At 45.4% G+C, this 15527-nt stretch overlaps 1 protein-coding gene across 6 annotated transcripts in view; it reads left to right on the top strand.

Annotated features, from left to right (window-relative positions):
- Positions 1-15527, top strand: part of LOC128322623 (uncharacterized) — a 90288-nt gene that overhangs the window by 51501 nt on the left and 23260 nt on the right. For 4 of the 6 annotated variants that reach the window (XM_053244230.1, XM_053244227.1, XM_053244226.1 and 1 more), the window contains exons 4-6: positions 5208-5247; positions 13602-13672; positions 14906-15080. In XM_053244230.1, the coding sequence (XP_053100205.1) occupies positions 5224-5247; positions 13602-13672; positions 14906-15080 (270 nt within the window). In that variant the 5' untranslated portion in view covers positions 5208-5223. Of the gene's footprint in view, positions 1-3620; positions 4036-4590; positions 4900-5207; positions 5248-13601; positions 13673-14905; positions 15081-15527 lie in introns of those variants that run through there. The other 2 variants (XM_053244228.1, XM_053244229.1) reach the window with 2 other exon arrangements.

Below are 15527 nucleotides of genomic sequence, written 5' to 3'. Positions count from 1 at the left end.
TCCTGACCCAATGCAAGGCAGTTTTCTACATTCAAGGAGAGCTTATGGGGCAGAGCCCCTGCTTTGCATGGAAAAGGGGCCAGATTCCTTCCCAGCATCCCCAGTAAAATGGAGTCCCAGTTCAGGCAGCAGGGCTGGGCAGAAAGGAGTCGACTCAGATTCCTGTCTGCCTGAGATCTGGGAGAAGGGCTACTACCTACCCAGCACAAGAAACAGGACTGGGCTCAAGCCAAGGGGCTCACGGTCTGACTTGCTTCAAGGCAGCTCCATATGCTCAAAAGCAGACTCAGTTTTAAGCGACACGGTGAAGGCTCCGAGGTGGCAGAGCACAGCTCCGCAACACAGGGGCGGGGTGGGCTACTGGCAGCTCTGGACTCGCGTGTCCAAACACAGCTGTGTGGCCTCTTGACTTCATGGGTTAGAGAGTCTCCATCTGCAAAACGGGCAGATCTGGTGGTGCAACTTGCAGAAAGGGTGCTGTCAAGGCACCTCCCGGTGGAGCAGGGGAAGAGAGAGATGGGTACCTGTTTCTTTTACTAATCTACAGTATATCTAGACTATATATAGATATATATACACACACACATATTTTGAAGGGCTCGACATGAAATGGTAATGCTCCATTCACTAAAGAATAAAACATACCGAGACAATTATGCATAGGGGAAAGGCCAAGCTAGCAGAGGAGCGAGGGAAAGGCACCTGCTTGAACAACTGGAGTGATGAACACCTGAAGCTGACTCATCAGGAGACTGGCCACCAGTCCATGAAGCCTAGGACTGGCTAGGCACAGTCACCCAGTGAATTTTATGGCTGAAGAGGGATTGGGACTCTGGTCTGCCTGGTCGTAGCCCAACACTTTAACCCAGAGCTGCACAACTTGGGCCCTCTGCAGATGTTGGACTACAGCTCCCATCATCCCTTACAATTGGCCACTGTGGCCACTTTGTCAGATGGGGCTAAGCTTGGTGCATGAAATGGATGTGATGTGAAGCAAATATGTCATCTGAAATGAATATAAAGATATGCCTTACCTGATGATTTCCTGGGTCATCTTTCACCTTATAAGTAATAAGTTGCGCTAATGCTCTCAGATTTGATATGGCACTAGCAAGAGAAAGTTGGGGGGGGGCGGGATTCTTCTTTCAAGAAACTATAAAGGTAGCAAGTGACCCAAGCCACAACTTATTCTTGCTGAGACACAGGTATTCAGAAGAATCAATGGTCATTCATTTTTCTATTTACTTTTGATGCGTAAACAATTAGCAAGATGGAAACCAACCCAGCCAATTACCCCTGTAAGTTTGTAGAGCAATCAGGGCTCGTTTTGTGGGCATGGTTGTTCCTTTCATTCATGTTATAATATGGAGGGGTGGTCTTCTGGGTGGAAGTCCGGTCCCCTGCTGGAAATCCAGCGAGGACCACCCTTTACAAGAAAAGAGGGCCATTCCCAGAGGCGTAACTATAATAGGGCAAGGGGAGACAGTTGTCTGGGGGCCCACTGCCTTGGGGGGCCCTCCAGAGGCAAGTCACATGACTGACTCCCCCAGCTGCACACCCGCCTGGGCTCCCTTCAGTTGTATTCATCTATTCATCCTCCCAAACTGATATGTGTGTTAAGACCTGGAGCTAGAACAGAACAGCATGTCTTTCTCTAGTACCATTCAATGACCTGCATCATCCACAATTGACAAAAACGTTTTAAAAAATAATTTAGGATGATGTTCTATTGTGGCACATAGGTGTTTATACATTTTACTCTGCTTTTTGTGACCACTATTCAGCCTCATTTAAGATTGCTTTACTTCATGAGCTGAGGTTCAGTGGGGGGGGGGCATTTTAAAATCTTGTCTCTGGGCCCACTCCAACCTTGCTACGCCCCTGGCCATTCCCTATAGTAAGGCCAGGGGTGGGGGGCAAAGAAAGGGCCCTTCATACCTGATTGGAGGTGGCGAAGACACTGGAGGCAGTGGCATTTGAACCAGGCCACAGTGGCCCTGGCTGTCCTTCAGGAAGCCAGCGGGGGGCTTGGAGGAGCCCCCACCACCTTCGATGTCTCCACCCCCTCCAATAGGGTTAAAAATACCCTTTCTCTCCCCACCCCCCGGACCTTACCAGAATCCTTGCCAGATTCCCCTTTACAAGTATATCCCCGAACCAGCCTGCAAACCGATTTGGCCTGGTTTGGTGGCCGAACCAGACCGGACCCAGTTCGACTGGATCTGAAACTGGACCAGGGTTTGATTTGAACTGAAGCCGCAAAAGCAGTTCCATGCACACCCCTAATATAAGCAACACCTGCACCCAACAGGTTGTGCTATTATGTGTCTGTCCTTAGAGCTCAGCTTCGGGTCTGCATCTTGTTTTACTGTTCTGTCTGGAGGGCATTCCTGAACAACTAAGCTCTCTGCGCTGGTGACCTGTATTGTTGGATAACTTACAGATCTTTAATAAAGTCTCTTCTCTAAGGGCAAATGTCCGCACAGAGTAAGAGTTGTACTTCATATTTTCCAGAAATGGAGGAACAGCCATCATTGACTCTCCTTCTCCCAGAAGTCTTGGCTGCAGCCTGAGGTCATGTCTAGCAGCAAATGGCTTGCTTAAATGCGCCTTCACTCCGTCTTACGACTATTAAGACCTGCAGGCTTTTACTCAGTGAGCTTGGCCAGTCACTATCCACCAGCCTAGCCTACATCACAGGGCTGTTGTGAGGATAAAATAGAGGGTGGGATTATAGATGCTATCTTAAGCACCTTAGGGGAAAAGCAGGGAAAAGCAAAACATTGGCTGATATGATGAGGAAAACTACTCAAAGCAGTCCCATTGGGATTAAAAGGACAGGTTAAGCAATGCCTGTCTTGTCTTTTTAATTTTGAAACTACTTTAAGTAATTTCCCTTATCATGTAGACAGCATAAATACATTAAGATTCCTCTTAAAGACCAAACACACACAATGTGAGCTACGTGCAGCTTTCAGTTTCTCCACTAGGTGACACAATTGAATTACCACATATGAAAGAAAAGGCAGGAAACTCTCCTCTTGGAGAAAGGCTGGGTCAAGTCCGAGAGGTTTTCTCTGAGTCCCCTCTTAGGGAGACGGAGTTCAGGAGTCCATCCAGTCTCTCCCAGGAGTCTTGCCATGCACAGCTCACCGTGACCTCTTCTGCTGTCCTGTGCTCTTGGCCTGTTTATCCTTCCTCTGAGGCGAAGGGATCGTGCTGTAATTAGCTGATTAATTGGGCAGAGGCCCACTCTCTCCCAGAAACAATAAAACAGAGCTAAACATGCATGGTTTTTCCTCCCACCGTCCCGCCCTGTTCTTCTCTCAGATACTCAAGGCAGTCTAATGCAGCTCACTTTGCTCTTCCAGAAGATTTGAGGACGAAGGAGAAGCTCTAGCAGCCTCCCATATGGGATGATCCTGGACAGAGTTATGCAAAGTGAGGACAGGGGTCACCTTCACCCTCAGAGGCTTGCATGTGCTTCATGGAGCGGTATTGTTTCGAGCCACACACCACACTTCCAGACAGGGCAGCCAATGGGGTGATGTCTCCACTCCTGCCGCATCTGTTTTTCTCCCCATGGGGTTCAACATGCATTCAGTACACAGTAACGGCAGTACTCCCAAGCAAGCCTGTTCCTTGAGCCCACAAGCAGGAAGCTTTTTTAAAGAGTTGAACCTGCAGGCCGAAGCTGGCGGGGGGGGGGAGCAGGGAACTTGAGGACTAGCAGCTTAGTGGAAGGAAGTCCAACGAGGCCGGGAAGCAAAGCGTTTGGTGGTGAGCAAAGGGCCAAGGGGGCTGGCGGAAGGACTCGCAACAAGGGGCAAAGGGGTGGCATGTGGTACTGTGTCTTTAAGAAAGTGGATAACGGCTGGTTTCCCTCCCGATCTCTGTGGGTGAAGTTTGTCCAGGATTTTATTCTACCTTGGTCTTGTGAGTGTCCACAGAGTCATCCTGTAGTTCGTGCAGGTCGGTATCCTGCTTGCTTTTGCCCCTAGTGGGGAGAGTCAGTCTACCGAGGTGATCCACCAAGTGAGTACACCTAAGGGACCCACAGTCATATCGAGACATTACAAAACAGAAGATGAGGGGAAGGTAGCATATGGGGCAGAGGTCTGGAGGGGAAGGAGGGCGGAAGTGGAACGAAGGCCTAACGAAAAGGCATGACAACACCTCAGCCAGGGGCTAAGGGCAAAAGGTGCTGACAGAGGGACAGGGACGCGAGCAGTGATTTGTCAGGGAGGTTGTTGGAGAGGCAGAGGAAGGCGATGGACCAGACACAGACATCGGAGATGGTGTGATTAATAATACATTGTGTAAAACCCAGCTTGTGGTTGGTGCCAGATCTCCAAGCCCACAATTCTATCGGCAAACACCATAAATGCTTGACGTGTCTTTCTTTTGTTTGTTTGTGATGGTCTGCATTGGGAGGGGGAGGTGAATTGGAGTTAATTTGTGGTGAATCGGAGTCTTGAACTGGAGAGGTCGGGGGGGGGGAACCCCACTCAGCAAGAAGCTCAGAAGATGACCCTGGGCCAGTCGCTGGCTCTTAGGACCAGCTAGCTCATAAGGTTGTGGGATGGGTAACATAGGATGAATTCCCATGTGTGCCCCCCTGAGCTTTTTGAAGGGAAAGTAGGCTACATCAGTGATGGCCTTTTGGCCACCAGGGTGGAAGTGAAGTGCTGGCCAAGCATCACTGAATATCAGCTGCTGAGTCCTGTTGAAGAAATGTGGGGGCCTGGACTCAGTGCCGGTTGCCATAGTGCTTTGGCCCAGAGAGGCTCAGTGTCACAAAGGGCTGTGTGAACTGAAATGCTGGATGCTGGGAGTTGGTTGCTCTGTGGGTTGTAGGAGTGGCATCGGGTTAGACGTGAGAGTAGTGCTAGCTTGGCTGTAAGCTTGTTTATTGGCTTATTTGAAATATTTGTCATTTTCTCATTTGTTGCTTACAATTCTTATATTTCTGTTCTCACATTTCTATAGAGATTATATACAATTTGTTATTGTTTTGAAATCCTATTTTGTTACATCTGTTATTATATTCTTACAATGGCTTTAGCTTTGTTTTGACATCTAGTCTGCATATATCCATTTTTTAGCTCTTAAAAAATCCTATTACCTCTTTTGTGGTATTGGATATTAGCGTTGTTTTAAAAAAATTACGTTGTAGTGTTCAATATTTTTTTTTAATTCTTTCGTAGAGTTTGTACTTGAGATATGGCTTCTAGTGGACGCACTGAGGTAAGTAGATTTTTACTAGCCTTGGAGCAAATATGCTTCAAAATATTCTCTGCAAATTCTCAGGGGTTGGAATATGAGGTGGGAAATTGAGTAATTCCTACTGAGCCTTAAAATATTAGGAGAATATTCTACGAATAATTCTCCCTGCAGCCTCATTTGCAAAGGAAAGGGCACCTGCTAACTTTTAACAAATGCAGATAAGGTTGGTTGCCCAGCTATTACTGCCATTTATCACAGATTTAATTTGCAGATCGACTGATGATTCAGATGTGCCTGATTCTGTAAGAATTTGGTGTTTTTAATTAATTAGACTTTTTATTAATCTCAGAATGTCCAGAGTCTTCATGGAGTATCACCCCTCCTCTTTTTGTAAGCTGAAATTAGAAAGCAAAATTAAACCCAACATTGTGAAATGTAAAACATCACATTTTCTGTACTGAAAAGGAAGGAATGACTTGCAGCAAAATGGCGGGTCACACAGATCACTAAGTGGAAATTTCATGAAGAGCCTTGGCATGAGGGAACCAAATTGAGAGTAGTGATCTGGCTAGGATTTGACAATATTATTTATTTATTTGAGACATTTAATATACTGCCCACTCCGAAGACTCTGGGCGGTGCACAACAACATGCAAGCAGGCAACATTAAAAATTACATTCTAAATTAAAGTAACTACCAAAGAACAGAGAAATAAACTACAGGGCAAAAGCCTGGCAAAAAAGAAAAGTCTTCAATAGCGATTTGAAGATCGGTAAGGAAGGAGCTAGCTGGATCTTTAGGGAGAGAGTTCCAAAGGAGCGGGGCAGCAACCGAAAAGACCCTTTCCTGGGTCCTAGAGCCCTGAACATCTCGGAAATCAGGGACTGACAGAAGGGCCATCAGAGATGACCTAACCGGACGGGATGTAACTGGATGGGAGAGTCAGGTCTGTAGGTAGGCACAGGCATTCCTTTTCTTCTTCTTCCCACATTTAGAACCCCCAAACTGGCTTGAACTCTAGCCGAACATGTGCAAAACCGAACATGCCCAGTCCAGTCTGAATCCGGTCCAGACTTGAACCAAACTGGGCCCCTTGAACCAAAACTGGAGTTTTGTGCACGGCCCTACAGTAGAGAATTATGCAGGACCAGTTTTGTTAGTTGAAGATGAACTCCAGTGCAGCATTTCAGGAAGGTCTGAAAGGTGGAGAACATAGCTTTTGGCCAAGAATTGGGGAGAAGTGTGTGTGAATATAGATAAGCAGGCTCAGCTTAATGGGAATGCAATCTCAATGCATTTGCATTGAGCCCTTCGAAGTCTACTTTAGATTCAGATTCATTTATTTACGGTCAGCGACCAAATAAGCACTACAGCAAAAAACAATACAATAATGTAAGTAAAAATTTAAAAACCAGTTTGCAGACACCTTGTTTTACATGCCTCCAAACAAAAACAAGCAATCCTATGGGTGACTTCTTCATGCTTATCTTCTAAAAAATAAACAATAAAATGTTCCTCAGACCAATCCAAGTATTTCTTTTGATAGGGATCAATCTGAATAGAACGGGTGTTATCATAAAAAGGGCAGTTGAACAAAATATGTGTTAATGTTTCCACCTCAGCAGCTCCACATAGGCACAAACGTTCCTCCAAGGGGGTCCCTTGAAATCTGCCCTCCAAAAGAGCTGAAGGGAGGACTTTAAAACGGGCTTGAGAAAAGACCCTCCTCAGCCTAGGTGTAGGCAAGTGTGTAAGGTATGCAGCTGGCCTCAGGTAATTTGGGAACTCAAGAAAATTATATCTAGAAGAAATCAGGCTAAGGTTGGTCTGCTTTTCTATGTCCCTTACCCTCTGTGTAATAATTTTTTTTGCCTGATCGTGATTTAACGATCGTATATATTACTCCAAGAGGCCACAATTACTTAGGATGTCATGTATATTCCTCCCCCAAGTGGAACGGAAATCATCCACCAATGTTAGTGAGCCTTGACTGAACAACTTCAAGAGATTTTAAGTTCCCAGCTGAAAAAATCTGAGCACCATACAGTATCTGAGCCCAAAGTTTCGCCTGATATCAGGTTTCGCCTGATATACACTTAGTGCTGCCAGGATGTTCTGAGCGCCTTTAGAGTAAAAAAAAAATTTAATAGCTGCAATAGATCTTTGAGCATTTGCAGTCACAAACTTACAATGTGGTCTCCAGGAATTCCTCAAACAGAATATGAGGCCCAGATACTTATATGTTTTGACTTGCTGAAGGCTCCTACCATTAATTGACCATTTATAAGATCTCCTATGCTTACTGAAAACCATTATTTTTGTTTTTTGAATATTGATGGACAACGCCTTCTCTTCACAGAACTTTGCAAGGGCTCTCAAAGTACATCTCATTCCTACCAGCATGATAGATACAATCACTGCATCATCAGCATATAATAAAATAGAAACGGCTTTACCGGCTATTCTTGGTTGATAGAAAGAATGGTCATAAGGCAAAAAACTTATATATATATATATATATATATATATATATATATATATATATATATATATATATAAAAAAAACAAAAAGGGGGGCAAAATATAGCCCTGCTTTACCCCCCTCTGTGAGGGGACCGGATTTGAAAGATGTCCTTGGATGTCACATTTGACTCTTAAAAAGGTGTTTTCATATAATGAGTGAATCAAGAATAGCAAACGGGGGTCTAATGAAGTGTTAGTGAGTTTACACCATAGACGGGTTCTGGGGATTGAATCAAATGCAGCTTTAAAATCTATAAAGGCTACATATAGGGGCACATTTCTACTGAGTTGTTTATCTACTAGATGTGAAAGGGTCAAAATCTGATCCAGTGTGAACCGGCCTGATCGAAAGCCAGCCTGTTCATCCCTTATAATAGCATTTTGCTCTGCCCAATCAATGAGTTTATAACATAAATGCGTCACATACAGTTTGCTGATGACGCACAAGAGGCTGATTGGCCGATAATTGGCCAGGTCTGACCATAATCCGTTTTTCTATATTGGGACAATTATGGCCATATACCAATCCTCCAGAATACAACCCACATGGTCTACGTAGGTGAAAAGTCTGGTCAGAATCGGGGGCTACCGGTCAGACTCCGCCTTCAATAATTCCCCAGAAATCAAGGCTATGCCAGGAGCCTTACCAGGTCGTAGTTGAGAAACCAAGTTATGAATTTCTCCTTCCATATCCGGAGAAATGATAAATTTCTCATTCCGTGACCGGAGGCCATGAGGGAAGGCAATCTAAATAATGTAAGCAAGGGGGAGGGTCTGACCCAGGATCTGCGTATAATGATTTAAAATGGGCCACCCAGCAGTCCACAGTAATATACTTATCCGAAATAGGGGGGCGTTCTTTCATGCCAGATGTTACTAATCCCCAAATAATCTAAAGTCCTTTTGTTTAGCTGCGGCAAGAAAGTGTTCCCATGCTCCCCTCACCATCTCCTGTTTCTTCACTTTAATGAGCTTTTTATATTCTTTCTTAAACTCTATTAGTTTATTAGGGAGCCAGCACGGTGTAGTAGTTAGAGTGCTGGACTAGGACCGGGGAGACCCGAGTTCAAATCCCCATTCAGCCATGATACTAGCTGGGTGACTCTGGGCCAGTCACTTCTCTCTCAGCCTAACCTATTTCATAGGGTTGTTGTTGGAAATTCTCTGTGGTGAGAGAATCCCTTTCTCATTATAGCAGAGCGCACAGAGGCACAACACAGTGGAAATTTAGTTAGGCATGCGTGTGTGCTGAGAGTAAAGTAACTTGGAGCCAATTCATAGTTTCAAATCAATATAAAAGGCATTTATTAAGGAACTCCATTCTAGATAGGAAAGTGAGGATTTAGGATCTCTAATCTATCTATCTAGCTCAGGCATCCCCAAACTGCGGCCCTCCAGATGTTGCTGGACTACAACTTCAAGCATACCCAGCCACAAAAAATTGTGTCTAGGGATGCTGGGAGTTGTAGTTCAGCAACATCTGGAGGGCCACAGTTTGGGGATGCCTGATCTAGCTGGATGCAGATGGATTCTGTATCTTCTCTGCACATATGGTGCAGGGAGAGAGGCTTGCCATGTTGCAAGCTTGGCAGGCAGGTAGAAAGGAGAGGAGGAGGGACTTTGAATCCCTAAGAGTAGCAATCTACATTTCAAAGGGATAGCATCAGAGCAGTGGAGAAGGGATGACCAATGTCTTGACTCTCTAGCCCTCTGACTTACTAGTCTGTCCTCCACTGTCTGAGACAAAGAGACAGTGCAAAGTCCTTTAACTTCCAACAGTTGTTGTGAGGAGAAACTTAAGTATGTAGTACATCGCTCTGGGATCCTTAGAGGAAGAGCGGGATATAAAATGTAAAATATAAATAAAAATAAATAAATAGTTTTGAGCCAATTCAGCATCTAAATTGAGTCTATACTGATTAAGTTTTGTGACCAGCAGCTTCTTAGCAATACAATCATGGTCAAACCAGTCTCGGGGTCTATGTCTCCTGGACACCCTTTCACCTAATTGTTGCCTCAGAAGGGGTTGGAATACCTGAATATTTAATGTATCTGGCAAATCTCCTTGCTTAAAAAAAAAAAAAAAATAGCACGAAGAGTGGACACTTCCTCTGATCCCAGGAGTATTCTAATTTGGTTTGCCAGACATGGTGACCATTTAACTCTCTTGTAGCTGGCATCATCCTGAGAGGAGGATCTCGCCTCCTTAAGGGGGCTCTTCATACTCAATGACTCCAAGGAAAGTGAGAGTGGGAGATGATCGCTCTCTATACAGCCCTCTACTTCGAAACATAAGAGGATTTCTAGTATCGCTCGGGAAACATAAATATAATCCAAAACACTTGTTCTTGTACCCTCCCAGCGAGTAAATTACCCTTCAATATCATCGGAAGTTGTCCCATTCGGGCTGAATAGGTCTAGTGAATACATCATTTGATCCAATAAAAATCCAGCCAAATTATAACCACGATCTTTAGATCATTGCGGATGTAGGGGGAATGGGAAATCCCTTTCCGGTGGAAACTGCTGGAACGATGTATAGAGCATATGCTCATCAGAGCCCAACCTGGCATTAAAATCCCCACCCACAATATATAATGCATTTGGAAAACCCAACTGAATGTGACCAATATAATTCTTTAGACCCTCCCAAATTTCTTTAAAGAAATTTTGTGGGAAGTATGTAAACATTTTTACATGCTTTGTGGGAGCATTTTTACAGGTTTTGTGGGAGCATGTAAACATTTATGAACACCATGTCACAATCCTTCAGTTTAAGGAGGATTGATTCGTTGTCAGCTCCCATCACTTCTGCCAATAATTTACAGGAAACCAGAACCCCTATACCCCACTTTGGTCTGCCTCATTGTACCCCAGGGGAGACTGCCAGTCCATAGAAGGGGTAATTCTCCACAAATATAGGGTCTAACATCCATGTTTTTTGTAATAAAATGATGTCAAAAGCCCTCAAGTATTCCAAAAAGGAGGGATCTTGACTCTTAGACTTTTTATTAATCTCAGAATGTCCAGAGTCTTCATGGTGTATCACCCCTCCTCTTTTTGCAAGCTGAAATTAGAAAGCAAAATTAAACCCAACATTGTGAAATGTAAACCACCACATTTTCTATGCTGAAAAGGAAGGAATGACTTGCAGCAAAATGGCGGGTCACACAGATCACTAAGCGGAAATTTCATGAAGATTCCTGGCATGGGGGAACCAAACCGAGAGTAGTGATCTGGCTAGGAGCCCTTTGAAGTCTACCTTATGCTAAACTTAAAGGAGCAATTGGCTGGGTTGATTTACATCTTGCTAATTGTTTATTCATCAAATGTAAGTAGAAAAATGAAGGTGTAAATCAACCCAGCCAATTGCTGCAGTACGTTTGTAGAGCAATTGGGGCTTCTTTTGTGGGCTTTGTTTCTTTTATTCACGTATAATGTAAATTTCACCTGGACTTTAAAGAGCTCAATGCAAATGCATCGCTTGCATTCCCATCAAGCCAGACCTGACAACAACCCTGTGTGGTAGGTTAGGCTGAGAGATGAGCACGTGGCCCACAGCCCTAATTTGGCCCTCCCACAGGTGTTGGACTTGGGTGGAGCCTCTGATAGTCCAAGACTCAAGGGAGTGGCACCGCAATGGTGTTGTAGAGAAGAGAGGAGAGGGAGAGGGAGTGTTATAGTGGTGAGAGTGTCAGACTAGGCACCAGGTCAGATCCCCATGTGTCCGTGAAGCTCAGTGGGTGACTTTGACCCCTGCTAACTTGGCAAAGAGGCACCTTTTAACGTGGTGATTCTCTTTTATTTAGCAGGGGGAGAGTAACTGGCCCTATCCACCCACAGCACAGTACCTCCAGTGACTGTTGCTGGTCTCTATCTTATGTTTCTTTTTACTATGTGAGCCCTTTGGAGACAGGGAGCCATCATATTTATTTATTATTTCTCTGTGTAAACCGCCCTAAGCCATTTTTGGAAGGGCGGTATAGAAACTGAATACATACATACATACATACATACATAATAGTAATAATAGTAATAATAATAATAATTTGGGCCACTCACCATCTCTCAGATAATCTATCTCATAAGATGGTTGTGAGTTTAAAATGGTGGTGCAGGGGAACCATGTATGTTAAGAACATAAGCACACCCCTGCTGGATCAGGCTCAAGCCCATCTAGTCTAGCATCCAGTGGCCCACCAGAAGCCCCTGAAAAGCCCACAGGCAAGAGCTGAGGGCATCCCCTGTCTCATGTTGTTGCTCCCCTGCAACTGGTATGTAGAGGCATCTTCACTTTGAGGCTGGAGATAGCCTATAACCATCAGACTAATAGCCACTGATAGACCTGTCTTCCATGAATTAATGTATGTGCTGTGTGAAAAAGTACTTCCTTTTGTTGGTCCCAAATTTCTTGGCAGTCAGTTTCATGTGGTGACCCCTGGTTTTAGTGTTGTGAGAGAGGGAGAAAGATTTCTCTCTATCCATTATTTCTACTCCATACATAATGTTATACACCTCTATCATGTCTCTCTGTAGTTGCCTCTTTTACAAACTAAAAAGCCCTAGATGCTGTAGCTTCGCCTTATAAAGAAGGTGCTCTAGGCCCCTGGTCATCTTGATTGCCCTCTTCTGCACTTTTTCCAGTTATACGATGTCCTTCTTAAGATATTGTGACCAGAACTGTACACAGTAATCCAAATGTGACCACACCATAGATTTGTATAAGGGCATTATATTAGCCTTTTAATTTTCATTCCCCTTCCTAATTATCCCTAGCATGGAATTTGCCTTTTTCACAGCTGCCATGCACTGAGTTGGCACTTTCAACAAGCTGTCCACCACGAGCCCATGATCTCCTGGCCAGTCACCGACAGCTCAGATCCCATCAGCGTACTTGTGAAGCTGGAGATTTTTTGCCCCAATGTGCATCACTTTATACTTGCTTATATTGAACTGCATTTGTCATTTTGTTACCCACTCACCCAGTCTGGAGAGATTGTTTGGGATTTCGCTACCCTAAATTTAGATTTACATATCAGGTAGTAGAAAAATATGATCGATAGATAGATAGTTTAGTGTCATCTGCAAATTTGGCCACCTTGCTGCTTACCCCAACTTCTAGATCATTTTTGAATAAATTAAAAAGCGCTGGTCCAAGTACAGATCCCAGGGGTGTTAGGAATTCTCTCTGGTAAGAGATACCCTTCTATTACAGCAGAGTGCACAGAGGCAAAACACAGTGGAGTCTACCCAGGCATGCTTGTTTGCTGAGAGCAAAAGAAACTTGGAGCCAGTTCATAGTTTCTAATCAATATAAGAAGTCTTATTTGGAGAACTCCATTCTAGATACGAAAGTGGAGAGATAGAATCTCTAATCTATCTATCTAGCTGGATGGATGCATAGAGATGCTATCGCATCTCAGCACACATGGTGCAGAGAGGGAGGCGAGCGTGTGTGATATGGAGAAGAAGAGAAAGGGAGGGAGGCAGGAAGTAAGTAAGTCCCTGAGAGTAGCAATCTACATATCAAAAGGATAGTGTCAGAGCAGTAGAGAGGAGGAATGACCAATGTCTTGACCCCTCCAGCCCTCTGACTCACTAATCTGTCCCCCTCTGTCATTGAGGCATGAGGCAGCACAGAGTCCTTCACTTCCAACATGGGAGACCCCACTTCTTGCTTCCCTCCATTGTGAAAACTCTCCATTTATACCTACCCTCTTGCTCCCTGTCCTTCAACCAGTTACCAATCTTCACAGGAACCTACATGAAGCCCTTGCTCTGATCTTCTTGGAGGAAAAGCGAACTAATGTTCTGATCCTCCGGTCTCTTGACTCTCATTTCTCATTCACAGTCTGATGAATTTGATGAGGACCTCATGTCCGCTAGCAGCATGGGAGAAGAAGAGGCGGCTGCTCTTATGAGGTAAAGCACACTGAGGTTCCTTTCCCTCTTCAGTGGCAGAAGGCCAGAAGCTGGGTTTCTAAAACTGAACTGTTGGTGGCTTCTGGTGAAGCAACGGACATTCTGACTCATGTGGATGAGTGACAGCCACTGTCTGCTCTCTGTAGGTGTCCTTTGAGGGCATCTGCCCACACATCTCGAAGGACGCTCCCCCAGCCTGCTGTTTGCCCATCAGGTAGCACAGCAGCAGCAGCAGTAGTTATGGCAACGGACAGAGAGGGGCTTCTCTTCCTCCCTGAGGTGTTCTGGCACACAGCTCAACAGCATATCTGGAGTGAAGCCGAACCTGACTCAGTGCAAGGCAGCTGCCTATGTCCAGGGGAAACATATGGGACAGAGCCACTGCTCTGCATGCAGAAAGGGCCAGGTCCTTCGACTCTCCATGGCTGGCGTCATTCACAGCAGCCCCATGGCTCCTCCCCCCCCAGTATCGGCAGAGGGCCAGCCTGCCTGAAATTGCTGTCTCACAAGAGTATGGCTTCTGAGTCTCTCTCCCCCCTCCTGTTGCTGTTTTTCTGCACAGACTCCAGCCCAGCACAAGGCCCTGCAAAATGCTGTGGTCCCCTCTAGCTGCAGTCGGCTTAAACCAGTCCTGTTGCCTAAGACCGTCAAGGGGCACCAAGTAAAGCCCATCTGGTTTGGCTTGGCCTTTGCTGAGCATGTCCACTGGAAGCTGGACACTTCTTTGTCTATTGCCTAGTTTTGCTTCTGATGAGCTATATCTGCTACCAACTGCTGACAGGATCCTGATGACTGCATAGAGATGTCTCATTCTGTGCTCCAGTATCTGTCAGAAGCTGGAAGTTGCTGGGGATGATGTGGGATGTCTTGGTTCAGGGGTTCCCAACCTGTGGTACTGTAGATTTCTGAACAACAACTCTCATCATTCCTAGCCACAATAAATTGTGGCTGGGGATGATGGGAGTTGTAGTTCAGCAACATCTGGAGTACCACAGGTTGGGAACTGCTGCCTTAGTTGTTAGTCCAGCACTCTCACCCCCAAATGTCAGCTGCTGTGGATCTTAGCTGCTCGGCCCTGTGGGGTCGTTACTCGATGACAAGGGATATGTTTTCCCACATATCCCGCAAAAACAAAGTGGGCAGCACAGATGACTTTTCTACAGAGGGATCCAGAAGCTGTTAGTTAACCACAGCTTCTTTTCCATTCCTGTTGCTCTCTCTCCTCCTTTTTAGAGACCTGGAGCAGTCCGTCAGTTTCTCCATAGGTATCCTCCCAGAAGGTTTGAGCGAGGAAAAGCTGGTCATTGAACTCGCTTCTGTCCTCCTCGGCCTGAAGAGTGAAGAGCTGGAGATCAGACTGAAGGCTCTCCAGAAGTTCTTCAGGATCCTCACAGGGGTCAAGGCTGATGTGAGTTCCTTGGTGGAGCCCTTTAGGCAACACAGCACTCCCAGACCCTCTCAAGGCTTCTCCTCCCAGGCCCATCATGCAAGGCACCCGGCATGCAATAAGCCACCAGAATGCTTAGCACCTGCATAGCATGTCTAGAGTATTTAGTGCACTTCACGGAAGTGATCTCAGGAGACTCTGCAACAACCCTGCAAAGGTCGGCGACTATTATGATAACTAGGTGGCAGCTAGTGGGGCTGAGGCTGAGAGAAGCTTGCCAAAGCAGCCCAGCGACTCCATGGTTGAATTGAGATTTGAATTGGGGTTTTTGCAAGGCATATTCTTAGACCTGATAGCAGCTCTCCAGCGATCCCCCTGTGTTATCCTTGTATGCACATCACAGCTAGAGACAGAATGCCATGTCCCAAATCTCACCTTTGCCTCCGAACACAAAGCCAGATCACCAGA

The sequence above is a fragment of the Hemicordylus capensis genome, chromosome 4 (genome assembly GCF_027244095.1).
Source record: "Hemicordylus capensis ecotype Gifberg chromosome 4, rHemCap1.1.pri, whole genome shotgun sequence".
Classification (NCBI taxonomy): domain Eukaryota; kingdom Metazoa; phylum Chordata; class Lepidosauria; order Squamata; family Cordylidae; genus Hemicordylus; species Hemicordylus capensis.
This window is presented reverse-complemented; position numbering and strand designations above follow the sequence as displayed.